Source organism: Centruroides vittatus, unplaced genomic scaffold (genome assembly GCF_030686945.1).
Source record: "Centruroides vittatus isolate TY-2023 unplaced genomic scaffold, ASM3068694v2 scaffold_386, whole genome shotgun sequence".
NCBI classification, from domain to species: domain Eukaryota; kingdom Metazoa; phylum Arthropoda; class Arachnida; order Scorpiones; family Buthidae; genus Centruroides; species Centruroides vittatus.
The window spans coordinates 4,512,406-4,530,783 of NW_027122706.1; the positions used below are offsets into that span (position 1 = coordinate 4,512,406).

The following is an 18,378-nucleotide window of genomic DNA, read 5'->3' on the forward strand; positions in this document are numbered from 1 at the left end:
TCAATCGCACTCGAAATCGCACTCTTCGCAATAAAAGAGCAAAACAATCAACGGGTCAATTGTTGAGTTTCTTTGTTACGCGTTAAATTGAAGAAGATAAAAAATTTTAATGATTAATTTTTAATCTTTTTTTTTAATTTTTGAACCTGTCCCTGTGTAATAATGATTAAAGAGTGATGATCGTGGCAGTAAATGTCTCGGCTCACCTCTCTGAAGGAGTTGGGATCAAATCCGGGCGAGCAAGTCTCCAAGAATATTTTATGAAAGCTCTGTCCCAGATACATTGAGCCTCGTCCCTCCCTCACCATTGTGGGTATGTTGTAACCCACAATGAACAGGATTGAAGGCCTTTTAGAGTTACCCACCAGTGACCGAGTGGAAAAACCACTGAACATTTGTAGTTTTTCGCGAGTTCGCGCCTCGCCAACGGGCTGACAATGTAGAATTTTCCGAGTTTTCTTCATGTTTGTAGCACCTAAACAGGGGTCAGTTTCCCATTGAAAATTCTCCCGAGAGGCACTCCTCCTCGCGTGTCGTGTTGCGATATACAACTAATGTATTCCCTTTTAACGTTTACATGGCAAAAAGAGGAATATTATTAATGACAATAGCTACATCTGAACCGGCATTTGTGCAATAATATTACTGTATGCAGTGTTGCTGTTGATGACAGTTTATTAATCAATTTTTCTACAATAAATAATTAAAATTACTGTAACATTGTTCAATTATATTAATGCCAAAATCCTTTCTTAATTGAAATTCATTTTTCTTTTAAATTTTATATTGTGTCGTTCCTTCTATTTCTATCCTATAAATGAATAAGCGAACGTGGGAATGTTATTGAATTCTCATTAAAATTCTTTTATCTGTTCAACTCGGCTCGGCCTATTTTTTTGCCCGTCGCAAGTTCAAAAAGGCCCGCATTGGAGTCGGCTGAACGGTCGGGAATAGAACCTAACATATCTGGGTTGATTTCCCCTCGAAAAAACTCGAATCAACTTTGACATGAACCTTGGTCCGGCGGATTAAAGTGAGAGCTGACGTTATAAGACAGTAATCATAGCAACGTTAAAGAGTTGCGTCGCTATCATTAAGTAACAACCTGGCTAACTTTCTAGAACGGAAGGCGTCACAGAAGACAGAAATACGCCTATAGCTCGGTAATCTGTTATGCGCTTTTAACGAAACATGTTTTATTTTACTTCTATTGTACGCTTCTTAAATAAACAAATAACAACAGTAAAAAATAATTCTAAAAGTCGAAAACGACATTCATTTTCCTCTTCCTGAATTTCCATTTAAATAAGTGCTAGAATGTTTCCGTTTCCTCAACTAAGTATAGTATGTGGTTGCAGCTAAATAAGCAGTTTGGAAAAGACATGGCGGCAGCTATCTATTCCTATATGACCAGTCTCTCATTATAAGCTCTCTAGTTTCCTGTAGAGTACCTAGATATCAGAGTAGCGACACACGAGTCATCGCCGCCATGTTCTGTCGACTGTCATCACGTGGTCTATGGGTTTACATTAAGAAATGACGATTTTTTTAGTTTAATAAAGCATTTTATTCGTAAAAATGCTTTATTAGGAAAGCGCAAGTTAATGCACGCAGTGATGTAAATGTCTTCTCGAATTTTTTCGCGGCTTCTCTGTGTGTTCTGTCGGCAAGATTATTCATTTTATTGTTAAATTTTACAATTGGGATCTTTCTTTTGTCTCTAAAATCTCATATTTTAAAATCATAGATCCCTCCATCAGGGTACTATCTATAGTAGGGGCGCCGCCAACTTTCTTTCAACTTCATTCCTAAATGCCTACAAACATCAACGTACTCTCGTAGTAGCGGAGACTCAGAGCGATTGCTATTAACGAACGCATCCGAATACATCGTGTATCAACCGCTTCCAGAAACAGGTTCTACAAACATTCGCTTCCAACAGATAGCGCTTTCGACATCGGAGAAACAACTTCAGATTGTTAAGCTTTAATCAGCAGCTTTCTTTGTTTACAAACTTCGGCAATTTACCTGAGAGTTTATTGCATGTGTCCTTGATTAAAAAGTGTTCTTACAAGGAAACGAACTTTGAAGAAATACTTCTTCAGCGTCTCTAGAACAAGTTTTCTTTGCCTATTGGATTTTGTTTATTGCATATAGAAGATTAATTTTGCTTTTAGAGTTCAGAAACATTAGACCATGTACTAATCTTAGAGACAAATGACGGTAAGATAAATTTTCTATAAAAAGATTTGAAGATGTAAATTATACCTTGATTCGTTGGATGCATGTTTGAAGGAAAGAAGCATGTTTTACATTTGACAGCGGGATCTTTGAAAGGCGAATTGCATAATCCAAGAAGACTATGGTTTTACGATTTTGATTTCTTATTTTTGCATTCAAAGAATGCAACCGCTCCTCCATGATAGCGCTAGTCATCCGACCGCCAATAAACCAGTAGAGAATTATGATCCATGTGCCAAAAAGGCCTAGGACTTACAGCCAATTACTATTAATTCCACGACTATTAAAATTCTACCATATTTATTGTATTTATTATAAAGTGAATATAATATATATATTTTATATATTAATATGTACAGTACCTGTACACACGCTATATATACACAGAGGTGAAAAAGTAGGTATATAGTCGAGAATCTGAGAAATACAAATGTTTGGTGTTCATTATTATTGCTTGTTGTCTTTTATTAGTTCTTATTCCTTATTTATGATTTTAATTTGTACATAAAAATAAATGGTTTTTCTTCCTATATTCTCCTTGTATGTTTTTTTCCCCCCATAATAACAACTGTATACCTACTTTTGCATCCTCTGTATACATATATATCATGTATAGTTATAAATACATCATTATGTAGCTAGGGATTGCAATTGCTGGATCCCTCATCCAGCAATCCACCTGGATCCAGCGCATTCTTCGGCCTGCTGGATCCGCAAATACTCAATTAACTTTCTAAATAATGGCGCAAAAGTCTACGTTGTCGAGGTTGCCGCTTTGCTACGTGAGCTATCCTCGGCGGCGAGAGTGACGTTGCGGTTCAGTGTGGCACGTGCTACACCCTTCTCTATACCGCACCGCCCGCCATTTTACCTCTGCTGATCTAATTGCCAGTTGACTTTCCGCTCTCGCTAAATAAAGTGTCTTCGCGCTAAGTAAGATAAGTAACTCCTCTCCTAGTCCTGGTGCATAATTCTAATTTACTGTCGGTTGTGACGTCAGGATTCCCGACACCAGGTTATCAGTTTTCTATAATGCGGATAACCACGCATTTTACTCGCGGAAGTCGAATGCATCAAGTGAGCGTCTAGCGAAAGGATGAGTCATGCGTTTCATAATAAACTAAAATATTTATTAAATCTGATTATATGATAGATACAAAATATACACAAATTGAATGATTAATTGATTAATTACAAAGGATATATATATTCTAAATAATAATTCCATCTACGCTTATATTAATGGCTATTCCACCTAAACCTAACTTGCGTATGGAAGTCTATTCTACCTTACGACTATGTCTATGTCGCGAATGGAGATTAATCTATCTTATAACTATGCCTATCTCGCGTGTGGAGAGTTACAAATCTCTAACAAGACATACGACCTCAACTGTATTTCTCGACGTCTTCATTGATGTCATCGAGTATCGAGATCTTCCTTCAATGTTCTAAATGTCCGTGATATGGGAGTTGATTCGTAGATATTCCTTATAGGTTTTCCTGATTCTACACGTTTCTTCTATCAATAGAGTGCCTGATAATACGTACTCTTTCTCGAGATACTTGTGGCTGAACTAACTAACTCATGGAGAAGCCCTGATAATTGCTCTTCATCGCATGGAAGGCTATTGGCTAACTCCTCTTTATCTCATGGAGACAGGGCCGGATTTACATAGGGACATTTGAGGCCGGTGCCCAGGGCCCCCACAAAATAGGGGCCCCACATAACTATGTTTAAACAATTTTTTTCCTATTACTGCGACAGCCTAGTGTGGCCTAATCATGCGGGTCACAGGCAAAGAAAACCAAACCCGGGAAAAAACCTATGAAACATCGGAAAATTTCGGGAAAAAATTTTACATAGGTATTTTTCAATTAAATTAAAATAATTAGTTTTACACAATAAAATATATGTATGTTTACAATAACCTTATTTTTAAATGAAATTTACAACTTCCTAGTTGAAATCTAGTTGAAAGTACAGTATTTTGTGTAAATTTTCTAAATCATCAAATTTGCCTATTGTTAAAGGGGGCCCCCACTATATTTGTGCCCAGGGCCCCCGGATTGGTAAATCCGGCCCTGCATGGAAAAGTTCCTTCTTCACCTGAAGGGTAGTGGCTAACTCCTCTCTATCTCATAGAGAAGCTCCTCCTTCATCTGAAGAGTAATGGCTAACTCCTCGAATTTGGAGCAAATTGCGATAATATTCTTTGTCAATGTCCAATCAAACAGACGAATTTCTCCCACGTGGAAAGGATGCACGGGGGCAATCTTGAGGGGTAAAATCTTCATTTTGTCGTCAAACTTCTATGATGACAGTGCGATAAGGACTCCACTAAAAGGAAGTTGACTTCCGTCGAACCGGAATTTCTTTCCCCTTCACTGTCGAAATTGTTCAGGGTTCTAGGACCTCTTTACAGGTTGATTTACCTTCGATTTGGTATCAACACCTTCTTAACAGAATGCTTTACGTTTCTATCAGGTCAGTCCGTAAGTCAATGCGCATTTTTATGACCTTGAGAAAAATCTTGTTTTGCTGTTAAAAATGTCAGTCTAACAGTGGGGTGCCGTCATTGGAAGCGATGGAAGCGCCTCTTCCACCTTCCAATGACCTTCCCCTTGTATTTTATAAAATATAAATTTTCATATTTTAACGTACTTTGCATTAATTAAAATTAATATTTTATTATAACTGCATTATGTATCTTTTACAAATTTCTATACTACATGTGAAAAAAACGATAAGATTGCTATTGTATATTCGAATAATTCAGTGGCGGAAGGAATGTCGAAACCGGGTCAGTTTCCAATCACCAGATTATATAGGCATTAGCACATGCGGTTTACAGTGCACCAACCTCACCCGGTTTAGCTGGTAGAAGTGACACACGCGTAAAGCGTCCAACTTTATATCCCGGAGCGGTTGTGGGCTGTTAGCCGCCTGCTAGATATTCGGCCACCCTCGCCTGATTATTTGAATCGTGAGCAGACTAGATCAACGGCGGGCAACCCCCGGCCCGCGGGTCAGCTACGGCTCGCGAAAAGTTTCTATCCGGCCCGCGAGATCTTTAATAGATTATTAAATTGGAAAAATAACTAATTAATAGTTATTTTTCCAATTCTTTGTAATTTTCGAAAACGATAAAAGAAATAAATGTAGTAATTAACTTTTTATTTATTTATTTCATATTTGCAGACTTAAAAAATTACAAGTCACAAGAAGGCGTCAATTAACTACTACGGCCCGCGGAAAAAGCGTAAAATTTATTCTGGCCCATGTTATAAAAAAAAGGTTGCCCACCGTACACTACATTTATAACTTAACCCAACCGATAGGAGTTTACTGGCATGTTTTTATGATAGTTCTGTATAGTTGGCAGGAGTTTTAAAAAATCCATTAAAATATTTGATATATTTATTCTGCGTTTATTCTGCTCTCCCATCTTATATTACTTACGGATTTCAATGTTAAACCGGTGATATTACGATTTAGTATGTCCCATCTGTAAGCGGATGCAGATAAAACGTGTACAATTCTTGTACAATGTTAAAAAATTAACTGTTACTTTGGCATCATCATTTACAACTAAATTTAATGAATGAAACGCACAAGGTACAAAAAAGCTCTAGAATTTATTTTCCTTAAATTTACGATCTAAGTATCCGTTGTCATAAAAATTTGTGTTTCCAATGTTTTCCCAAGACTACAGATATTCAAGTACAAAGTAACTGGTTTCGACTTATTTCTACTTAAGAAGTAATTAAATAATTAAGAGATCAGGGAATGGGGACATAAATAAAACCCTGTTGAAAGAGCCAGAATTTTACTTAAGGAAAGACAGACGGAAATGGATGACAATAGGAACTTATAGGTCTATAATTTTTTTCAAACTGCAGCTCAATAAATAAGATTTTTTCAGTTGATTTTACATCAGCTAAAATTATATTTGAATTGATTTATACATAATGATTGGTTTATACGGGTAATGAATCAGAAATGGAATAATACAAATATGAATTATTATACTGTTGTAAAACCATTGTTGAATAATAAATAAAATGAAGACATTTATATGAAATGATGGATGATATAGCATTTTCAAAATAAATAGTATTATTAATAATATGTTTTGATGAAAGTGACTGAAAAGTTGAAAATTTTGGAAATTTCCGTGGACACTTGGTCCTAAAACGAATTAGTTAGAAAACAAATGACGGACAATCTATTAAGTTTAACATATGTAGATTTTTACAGCTATGGTGAGAAACGTTTAAAATGTACAATACAACCTGTCGCGTCCTTTGAGGTATACTTGTGATGCCACAAAAGTGGCATTTGACATTGACCGATATCGGCACCCTTGGGATTTGGCAGCCTGCGTGCATGCACGCACTGCACACCTTCCAGGACCATCTCTGATTCTATATTTGACTAAGTAGATTGTTTTAAGATTTAAAAAGTAAAGGCGATTTTATGTTATTTTTATGTACGTTTCTTTACAAAGCTATATTTAATTATAATTTTCTTTAAAAGTATATTCATACAATTGAAGAATATTTTGTACCAGGTATGAATATTCACCCCACATTTTATTTCACCAAGTAAGTTTTTATTTTATTTTTAATTTTAGCCCTTATATCGTGGCTAGCGATTCAGAATGTAATTATGATATGAAAATTTATTTTTAAAAAGTTTTGACACCTTACCATGAAAAATAAAACATTATTAAAAATGAAAGATCAATGCATAAATTAAATATAAATACTTGAACGTAAAAATTCGTTCGACAATTTTATGATAAAATTTATGAAGACATAAAATGGCTTTTTGGATGCATAAGAATGCAAAAATTGTTTTGTTGGTCTGGCCTACTATTTTCAAATGAAATTAGTGTGTGTGAGAAAAGAAAGGCTTTGACGATTTAAATGATTTGAGTAAAGCTGGCAAAAGACACGAAAATCGGCAAATGTCACATCGATTCTTTCGTAAAATTGAGCAATTTGGAAATCAAAGCAGAATACAATTTAACACTAGTAATTAATATAAAATAAATATTAAAAATTATAACAAGATAGTTACGGCTAATAGATATATTATATCTTAATACATGTTATATATTTTTTATCAAACAAGAATTGGCATTTACAGAGCATAGGGAATCTATCGAATCTAATAACAGAGGTAATTATATTGAACTTGTTTATATATTAAGTACAGTACGTCAGATAATCTATTAAAAATACATTTAGAGAAGTCTACGGTTTTTACTGGTGTTTTGTATGGCGCGAGTAACCGATATTTTCCCAGAACTATCCATCCCAATATTGACTAAAGATCACAACAGTTCAAAAAATTTATGTACTAAAACATATTAAAAGCATACTTTTATTTCAAGTACAATAAAAAAAAATACATGTTTACTAGTCAAATAAAAATTTCATATTTCCAAAAGTACATATGTTTAACTCTATTATTTTGTTATAATATAACAAAAAAAAATAAATTACACAAAAATTAACTTTCTTGTAAATAGTTTTAAAATTTTAGGTTTTTCCTTATTCCAGTAGAAGTTCTTAATGTTTTTAAAGATAAGACAACAGGAATTTTCTCAGGGGATTTATTCATTGGACAATATCTAATTGTATGAGCGTAGTCTCCACCTTGATTATTGCATATGGGACATCTGTAAGCTCTCAACACTGGACACAGTACTTTACCTCTTTCGTCTCTTAAAGTATGACTTTTATAATATCGAATATCTTCGCCATTGTTTTTACAAAACCCACATTCTGAAACAGTTTTTTTATTCTTTTCTTTCCTACTGTGCACGTTGGCTTCCGGACAGTACACGTCCAGAAGCTCCACGTCTTTACCATTTCTGGCGAAGTCGTCGTGGACGTCGTCTGAAACATTTTAAAAGAAATTTATTAATTAATCATTTTTAATTAAAGCAATTGAAATTTGGTTCTTATTCAAAATATTCTAATTTTTTATTTGTAAATATAAGTATGTAAGAAGTATAACAGCAAGAGGGCGAGAAACACGAATATCTCACGATGGGGAAGTTAAGAGAAGAGTGTGCAGGGATGTAAAATGTAGTTGAAAATACTTTCCTCCTTTTTATTTTCCCGGCTGTTATACATAACAGAGGAAAAGTATGGCGATCGGTCAAAAAAGGACTTTTACATTTTTGGACTTAAAACATCTTGAAACGTCGTGAAATGCATAAAAATTCGGGGATAATTTGTGTATATATGGATGTTCGAGTGTGGGGGTGGAACGATTTTGTTCACCCTGTTAAATTCCTGTGGAAAATTTCTGAAATTTTGGCAGGGAGGTTTGTTTTTTAGGGGAATTGATGCTATTAACGTTTCGGGATGGGAAAATAACGGGTGTCGTGTGTATCTCCAGTAAGGTTGGACTTAATGACAATTTTACCTGTTATTAGTAGGGTTTCTCATTCCCGGTCTTTTGATTGTCCCGGGATCCCAGGATAGAATTATTTTTAAGATATACAAAATATCTTGAAATCAAATGATATAATTATTTCTCATTTTTAAAAGTAATTTAATACGTTCTACAACCTCCAAAATCATATTAATAATGCTGTGTAGAATAAATATTAAAAACTAGCAGACCCGGCCACGCGTTGCTGTGGCTCAAAATGTATCTATTATAAATGTATAGCGCCTCCCCCGTGGAAGGAATTTCAAAAAATCCCTTCTTAGTGTACATTCTCTTGACGTACCCTATTAAAACGCAATCAAACACGCATCTAAAATAGTATAATAAAAGTCGAGTTCTTCACAGTAAGCCTTAATCCTGTCCCTCTCCCCGCTGGGGAATATCGAAAAATCCCTTTTTAGTGTATATTCTGTTGACGTAACCTATTAAAACGCAATTAAAAACGCAAAAAACCGCATCTAAAATAGTATAATAGAAGACAAGTTCTTCACGGTAAGCCTTAATCCTGTCCCTCTCCCCGCAAGGGAATATCGAAAAATCCCTTTTTAGTGTATATTCTGTTGACGTAACCTATTAAAACGCAATTAAAAACGCAAAAAACCGCATCTAAAATAGTATAATAGAAGACAAGTTCTTCACGGTAAGCCTTAATCCTGTCCCTCTCCCCGCAAGGGAATATCGAAAAATCCCTTTTTAGTGTATATTCTGTTGACGTAACCTATTAAAACGCAATTAAAAACGCAAAAAACCGCATGCAAAATAGTATAAATAGAAGCCGAGTTCTTCACAGTAAGCCTTAATCCCGTCCATCTCCCCCAGTAGGGGGAATTTAGACGTGTATATTATATACAAACACTTGCGTATTCGAATGCAACGTTGTGTCAAAATTCAAAAGGAATCGGTAGGAACAAACAAACGTTATATTTTATTTATATAGATAGATAGAAAATGATCTGCTTTAGTCCATTCTAACAGAAAAGCATAATGCCTCACAGAAAAGCCAACTTAGGTTGTCAGAAGTTAGCGCCATCTGTTGGACATGAAAGCCTTAATCCATATATAAATATATTTTTGAAAGGGGGAAATAGTGGTCTTCACATATGCCACAAACCTTCGCGGGAGTGTATTAAACAACTTCCCAAAGTTTCATGGCAATCGGATAAATAGTGTGGTAATGCATGAAGGACAGACACACAGACAGACACACACAGACACACATACATTCGTTTTTATATATATAGATTACCTTTAAATTAGATAGAAATTTTTACAAACAGAAAAAATTTATTAAAGTTTGTTGGAAACTGCTTACAAAAAAAAAATTCCTTTGAATTGAATTGAAAATTTAAAAAAAAAATGAACTTAGATCAAACTTCTAACTTAAAAGATAATTTTCGTTTTTTAAATAAAACATAATACAAAATATTATTGTAAATTTTTATAATAAGATTTTAAAAAGCAAAGATGGTCGATATTCCGATCACTCAATCTGATTCTTATTTTACTAATGAAAAGCCTGCTACCGAGAATTTCCTTTCCGATTCAATTGATGTGGGTGGAATCGTCTTTAATGCATTTAAGAGAAGAATGTTGTGTTTTTTCACCTGTAGCCTGGAAGATTTCTAGTTCGTTTTCGACATGCGTTACAGCACTTCTTTTGCCGTCAAGTATTCTTGATTTGTCTACCTCGGCTGCTTTAATTAATAGCGGCATCGAGCTTACAGCCCGATAATTCGGCAGTTCGTTTGGCTTTAATCAGGTTTATGAAGAAAAAGTTCATACTTGCAGACTTTGTACTCGTTTGTATCCTTGCCCAATTTCATAACCTGACAATGCAGTCATTCAAGCTACCGGGCATGGTTAAAAATTAAGACAGCACAAGCACAATTATTCCAGATATTACAGGTTCTGACAAGTAAAGAATTTTCAGAGTCCTGTCACAAATAGGCTACATATTGATTACAGGTACTCCTCACTTTACGACCTATCTGCTTAACGACCAATCGAGTTTCGACCTGCAATTGGGGGAATCCACTTTCTCAGCTTGAGTGTCGGTCAGTGGCAGATGGTAACATGTGCAATAAGCGTACTATAATATTCTTATAGTACTAATAGCGTACTATAAGTCTTTTTATGAATAAATTTGAAGTTTGTTGCATAATTTTTATAACTTTACAACGATCCTATATTCCCGGTGCAAGCTCCTCGCTTATCGACAAATTCGTTTAACGACTTAGTCGTCGGAACGGAACTCGGTCGTAAAGTGAGGAGTACCTGTATTAACAATCTGCGTGTAACAAGCAAAAATTTAAAATACTAATAAGCAGGCTTAAAATTAAAAAATACAAATGTATTCTGACGGATTGTGAGTTAATTATACTTTCTATTTGAAAAAGTTCCTCAACTTTAACATAAAATTTAAAAAAAAATAAATTTTAAAGAAATTTGCGGAATTTCCCGGGATGAGATTTCCCGAGTTAAAAAAAAACAGCCGGGATCCTGGGATCCCGTTTGAGAAAAACCCTATAGTTATTAGCATTTATATATATATATATATATTATAAAATTCATCCCTACCCTCAAAAATTGATCTCTGCCATTTTATAATAGTTAAAAATATACAGGGTCCGTACAGGTAATTCCATCAGTCATTCCCTGACAAATTGATATTATTCTCTGACTTATTAACGTCTCCGCACTTTTCCTTTTCATTATGTGATATTCGGCCAAGTTTATTTAAGTCCATTTTGTACACAATTTTTTTTTTAATTTAAACATAATTTTATTTTACATAAAATAAAAACATTTAGGATCAAAAGGAGCGACGGGCTGATTTTCCCGCCTTTCCAAGTCTGTATGGACCCTGTATATATGCGAATTGCATAAAAGTAACTTCTACAGTAACTAAAAATTATCTAAAATATCTGTTTAATATTCTAAATTTAAAGTATAAAATAAATAAATTTACCAGATTTGTTGTTTTGGACGTCTACAAAACGTTCGGGTGTTAAGAGGAGCCTCTTGATTTCATCTACTAATGTTAAACGATAAGGATAAAGAGAAAACGCATCATACGACATCAAATCCTCCATTTTCGAATCAATTTGACTTCACTTAAAACTAACTTTATTAGTGTTTAATTAACAGGAAATTCTGAGAATTGTTTTACACCAATAGGAAAAAGGGTAGGAAGTCAGTATAATTTAAGTGATTCTATTGGGTAGATTTTCTTATGACGCTCGATACCGGCTTAAGTTTCGAATTATATTTTTCTTTTAAGGAGAATTTTTATATAAAAATATAATATTTTGTAAAAATTAAATTAAAAAATAAATACGTGAGTTTTTGTAACGAATGACTATATTTTTTTCTGATACAAATATCTAAATTATACTTAATAAATTCCCAAGAATAAACACGTGACAATATCTACGTAGTTTTTGTGTGACATCACAGTAGATCCCACGTGATACTCGAGTCGTGGGAATGTTTGAAAATGCTCTTTCCCACACTAAATTCAATTTTTCAATAACCGAATTTATAATTATAAAAAATTTAATTATTTAGAATAACAATTAATCAATGTAATAATAAATTTAATTCTACTGCAAAGTCAATTAATAATTAATTACAAATATATAATAATTAATATTTTTAATTGTTAAAACTAAATTAATTAAAAATATTAATTCTAATTCATTACTGAATTTTACAATAATATTTAACAAATCTTGGGCAATCCCGAATTAAAAAATTTTTCCAAACACTTTAATTTTCAGGAGATTTTTAAAGATATATAAACTGGGTTAGGGAAGGTGTTGAAGTTTTAATTATCTTAAAATTCTCAAAGATTTTCTAGGAATATCCTCCTGCAATTTGGCCCGCTTGGAGTAATCTCGGCACGGTCGAAATCCTTCGATTATTTGCGACCAACTTTGTACTAAACTACCAACTAAAATGCTCGTGAAATTTCGAAAGTGGTAATTTTATGGTAATTCGATTCAAAAACGCAAAAATAAGAATATTAAATTTATGAAACTCGCCGTAAATTATCTCAATTTACGTCGATTAACATCGACTTTGTGTGAAATTTGAGAGGAGGTGTTATATTTAAGGTGGGGGTAGATGGTCAGTGTAGCCCACACTAACTACTACTATTAATTAATAAGTCCTAATTGTTTTTTGTCTAGTAAACGAAAACTCTCTTCTTCATTTTAAGTCAGCCAAACTACAATTACTAATATAAGAACCGTGGTCTGTGTGTAAATTCCTGGCAACTCCTGCAATTTTTGTTTAATCCAGATGAAATTTTGGTTATATTCGTTTTATGCCGGTAACCCCGAGGTTTCCGTCATGCTGTTTTCTCCCGTTTATGTGCGGCTTGCCGGTCATTCCGCGAAAATACAACACAACTTTTGCTGTTACAACAACTCTGCATGACATTTTCACATCCCACATCCCCTTGCCAGAAATGCACCGATTCTAAATTCACGTGCCTATTCGTATAACGCACGATTTCAGCCTCGTCTCTTTAAAAACAGACAATCTGAAGCCGAATCGACAATCGTGTGTTACAAAAAAAATAAATAAAACTGAAATAACTAAAAACACTACAAAAATCCCTTTAAAAATACGCACGTGCTAACGCGACTCTGGCCAATTTAGCCTATTGTCCCTAGAACGAAAACGAAAGAATAATAGCAGCCCCCAACCAGTTAATTAATTTAGAAACCATGTTACGATACCTTAGAAAAGGGTGGAGTGTTTACAAACCTGTTACGTAATGCTAACCCTTGGGTAACGGAATGGTTCATGTTTGTTTCTGGAGTGTTACATAGTGAACCGTATTGTTTATTCAGTGCTTTGCATGTTAAACGTGTAATTAATCAGGGTAATGTAATGTTCGGTATTTCTTGCTGTTTACCATTTTTTACTTAACGGAGTCAGACCCGGCATTAGGATGCTTTTTGCACCCTTATGCAAAAATTTGTATGGAGCTGTAAAATTATCTTTGGGAGCTATTCATAAATGACGTCAACACTGGAAGAGGGAAGGGGTTATCGAATTTAGTGTCTCCTTATCAGTTTTGTGCTAGATGAAAAATAATAAGTTTCTAAGTAACACATAAAATAAAATGATGTTTTATACTAAAATTTTTAGAAATGTATTTTATTATTGTTTTCTATATTCAGTACATAGCCTATACACAGTACATTCAGGTTTGATTTTATAACATTGTATTTTATAATTATTTTTCAGTCTTCTTATTACTTTTAATAATTTAAAATATGTCTTTATGTTAATAAATTTATCTTCATTTTTTGTTTTGTCATGTTTCATTTTTTAAATTATTTTTACCTACTCTAACCAAGTTTTGGAATTGCGAGATAAATTAATATTTTTCAGGATAAACATACGCCATTCTCATTGTTTTTACAGAATGATGAGTGTGTGTTGTTGTTGGCTTACTTAGCTGATGTATTTTCGCATTTAAACGACTTGAATGTGAATTTACAAGGACGTGATAAAAACATTTTATTAATGACAGACATTAAGAAGCTTGATATCTGGATTATTCGCCTTCAAAGAAAAAATTTGGATATGTTCTCACTCACTTCGGATTATATTGAGAAAAATTCGAATGAACAAAACACTATTATTCACCACAGTTTGGATTGCATGAAGATGCATTTGCGTGAGCTAAAAACTCAGCTGACGGAGTATTTCCCGGAAGATAAAAATGATTTCTCGAAGAGATGGGTACTGAATCCGTTTAGTGAAAATGTCGTTGCCGCTGCTAAGTTACCAGTTGAGATTCGCGACCAGCTCATCGAAATGTCTGCCGACAAAACGCTACAACTGCAATTTACATCTGAAGATTTAAATACGTTTTGGCGTGCTCGTCGACATGAATATGGAAATTTAGTCACGGAAGCATTGAAAATATTAATCCCTTTCGCCATGTCTTATCTCTGTGAAAAGTGTTTTTCGTCTACGGTTGCGCTAAAAACTAAATACAGAAATCGTCTTTTATCACTCGAAAACAATTTGCTTTCGTGTGTTTCTAACGTAGATCCACGTATGGAGAAAATTTTAAATGAAAAACAAATGCAACCATCACATTAATTTCTTTTCTTTACATGTGTACTTATTGTACGTAAAATGTTTACAAGTTTATAATAAATGATTTTTTCTCATAAAATGATTTCATTATTGTTTCACGACCACCTTTAATATTACCGCGGCCCCCAGGTTGAGAAATGCTGGTTTACGCTATTCAAATAAGTGAAATGTGTTCTGTCCAAGTTAAAATTTGGTTGTTTATGAAATTATGCATAATACTTCTGAAGACTGAACTGAATACAAGAATAAATATTATAATGTATAAGATTTTTTTATACTTATTGTAGCATGTATGCATAGATAATTACGGTATTTACTTTGGGGCATACCATAATTTACTACAAAGGAAAGCAACTGTTGCTGGTGCTCCTATTTTGGCCACATTATTTATTTAATTATTTTAAGCTTCTCGTCACGGATTTTGCATTTTGCTGTTTGATAAATGACATTCATAATAATTTTTACTTGTCTTAATGAGTTACCAATGGCTGCCTGATACAAACTAATGTGAGTAATTGGGGGGCTATAGGGAACCCTATAAACCAGGGGTGGCCAACAAGTCGATCGTGATCGACCGGTCGATCGCCAAGCCAATTTTGGTCGATCGCTAGCAATGTCTTCACTTAATGTATTATATTTGTAACCGAACGCAACTGTATGCATACAGTTATGACTCGACTCATAAGCAGTGAGTGCACTTCGTACTGAAACAGTGTATAAACATAGTATGTATTTCGCACTTCTCCCTCCCCACTTAGACTATGCCTATGACAACAAGTCGATCGCGATACATTTTTACGATAAAAAGTAGATCTTATGTGCACAAAAGTTGGCCACCCCTGCTATAAACCACTTACTCGGCAATAGGTCGGCAAGACCCGCTCACTTTGTCATTGGATAGCTTTTAATGGTGTAAAGGCCAAAGTTCGCAAGATCTTCGTCCTTTCAGGATGCTGAGATTAGTTAGGATTGTTGACAAAAGTCTGACTCGCGTCCTAACTCACGGATCATATCAAATGATACAAGGGAGAATTCGTTACTCAATCGAGCGGGGGAGTATGCGTGGGTAACAGGGCCGGATTTTAGGCGATTGGAGCGATTGGTACCAATCGGGCCCCGCGCTTGAAGGGGCCCCGCATGACGTCAAAATTTATATATTTAAAAATAGTACATATTACAAAAATAAATATCTAGGTATATTATTATTAAAAATAAAACAACATATTTCAATATGTAAATTAACAGTTAATTAATTTTGTTATTTAAAGTTTGAGGGGCCCCGCAAAAAAAATTCAATCGGGCCTCGCACCTATTGGATCCGGCGCTGGTGGGTAAGCCAAAAGGTGTTGGCATTTCCGAAAAATAGACAAGTTTAAAATAAACACAACAGTTTAATATTTTTTGTTTGACGAAACCGTGTCTCGTTCTGTAATTTAGGCCTAATAAACACTAGTGTTGTGTTGTGTTCAAAGAATTTTTACAGTTGTACTTTGTTGTACTGTAATGAATTTTTACAGTTGTAATGTATTTTTACAGTCAAAGAATTTTTTTAAATCGTAATGTATACTGGTTTATCCACAAAAGGATTAAGACAGTTTTACAAGTTTTTAAATTATAAAAGTGTAACCAACAGGTATGTCTGTCTATCGTTTGTATACTTAATTTTTGTGTAAGTTCTCGCTGCTGTAATAGATAAAAAATATATACTGCATTATAGTTGACTGAAGAGGGGCAAAGCCCGAAACATGTACAAGACAACGTACCGTATCAACTAAACTGAATAAAGATATTTGATGGAAAACTTGCCAAGTGTCTTTGGAACACAACACAACACTAGTGTTTACCAAGCCTAGTTTAATATTTATCTAAAGCTAAGTTACATAAGGTGGTGAATATATGGCTAAATATGGCGATTATATGCAATTAATAGATACAAAGATACAACCCGAGTGACAGATTACTTATGCAGCTTGCGATACGTGTGTTTGCTAATCTAGGCCCTAATCTCGGCATGAAGAGAGTTTACAACGTTCTAATAAAATACCTCCAAGAGATCTGTAGGTGCGGCGAATAGTCAGTCCTCCTTGCAGTGCCGTAACTAGGATTTTGGATGCGTAAGGCCAAGAATAAAAATGGCGCCTTTTTAATTTTTGTTATAAAAAATAAAAATGGTGGTTTATTTTTGAAATATATGTTCGTAGAAATTACAGATAATAAATACTATATAAATATAATTATAGAAGTTTTTTGTGTTATTAATTTCGAATACATATTGTTCCGAAAACTTCTCATTGGCGCCTTTATTAAATCGGCGCCTATGGCGGGAGCCACGTTGGCCATAGCCTAGTTACAGCTCTGCCTCCTTGTATTTCATGTAGGGATCATCTTGGGAGACTGGAGTGGACACAGACGGACAGAAGCTTGTGCTCTCCTTTCTCTGGAAAAATGTCCGCCCTGATGACGGGTACAACCCCTTTTTATATGCGTTTCTGACTGATGCAATGTATGATGTAATGCACTCTAAGTTCGTTTTAGGTCCGGGTGTTATTTATACGAACTGTCAGAAATTGAACATCTCGAAAAATTATTCACTCCCTATCCGGTATTGTTACTCATCTCATCTCGTAATCGAGATAACAGCTGTCAAACAAACGGAATTAATTGTCGGTAATGACAAAGGTCTGGTATTAGGTTAGAACCTTAGTAATAATTGTTAAATCGGTTTTATCTGTTAAGAAATCACAAGAAATAAGATGTGTGTGGGTTTTTCCCATTTTGTCATCTTTTTCCCGTTTGATCTTTTATTCGCCTTCTTTTCCCCGGGGGTATTAGAATTGGATTGGATTATTATTTTAACTAATTAGATTAATTTCCTTCAAATTCTCACACTATCCTCCACTTTTCTAAAATCTCACTATAATTAAAACACGTGTGACTTTATTGTCCCAAGAAGCGAGTGATTTCTCCTAACGCCGCAATTACAAAATTTCACTCTCCCAAGATTGATAAGTGCTTCTCTGAATATTTGTAAAGTCTGATGTTTAAAAATTTCAATCAATATTGACTTCGCTTAATACATTATCTTAAAGTATTTTAATTTAATTTTTTGACACGATAGTGTTATTGTAAGATTCCCACAAATCTTACCGAATGGTGTCTCAGGAAGTAAACGTGTAATGTATTAGACTTATAAACGTATATAGTAAATAAATAGATATGTACAGAACCGGATCCAAGAAGAGGTGGTGCCCACAATTTCTCTGCTTATAGATCGAGCAGCCAAGCTCTCAGGTACTGCCTTGATGCACTATTTACAAGCCATGATGACACACAACTCCTCTCCTAGAAAGATACATAGATATATAATCTTTCTAATATTTTGGGGATTGTCTTATCTGTGTCTGATGTTCCTCTCTGGAACTGCTTGTAGATGCATCCAAACCTTGTTCCGCCTCGTCCAGAACTAACTCTTCCACGTCAGACTTGTTGGGAAGACTCTTCATTTGTCAGTTCGACTGTAGTCTCCTTATCTGGTAAACATT

The 18,378-nt window shown here is 34.4% G+C and overlaps 1 protein-coding gene across 1 annotated transcript; it reads right to left on the minus strand.

The window, feature by feature from the left end:
* Window positions 1-7,783: 7,783 nt before the first annotated feature.
* On the minus strand, window positions 7,784-18,339 carry LOC136988794 (nanos homolog 1-like). Its single transcript, XM_067286757.1, has 2 exons — window positions 18,279-18,339; window positions 7,784-8,151 (listed from the first exon to the last, which is right to left on the minus strand). The coding sequence occupies exons 1-2, from the start codon at window positions 18,337-18,339 to the stop codon at window positions 7,784-7,786; spliced, it is 429 nt and encodes a 142-aa protein (XP_067142858.1).
* Between the last annotated feature and the right edge of the window lie 39 nt (window positions 18,340-18,378).

What these genes read in the sequence shown, in the direction of transcription:
- LOC136988794 (XM_067286757.1), bottom strand. Translation starts at nt 18,339, where the DNA reads ATGAAGAGTCTTCCCAACAAGTCTGACGTGGAAGAGTTAGTTCTGGAC. An exon ending in TCTGGACGAGGCGGAACAAG is followed by an intron (nt 8,152 to 18,278) that starts GTTTGGATGCAT and finishes AAAATGTTTCAG; the next exon opens with ACGACGTCCACGACGACTTC.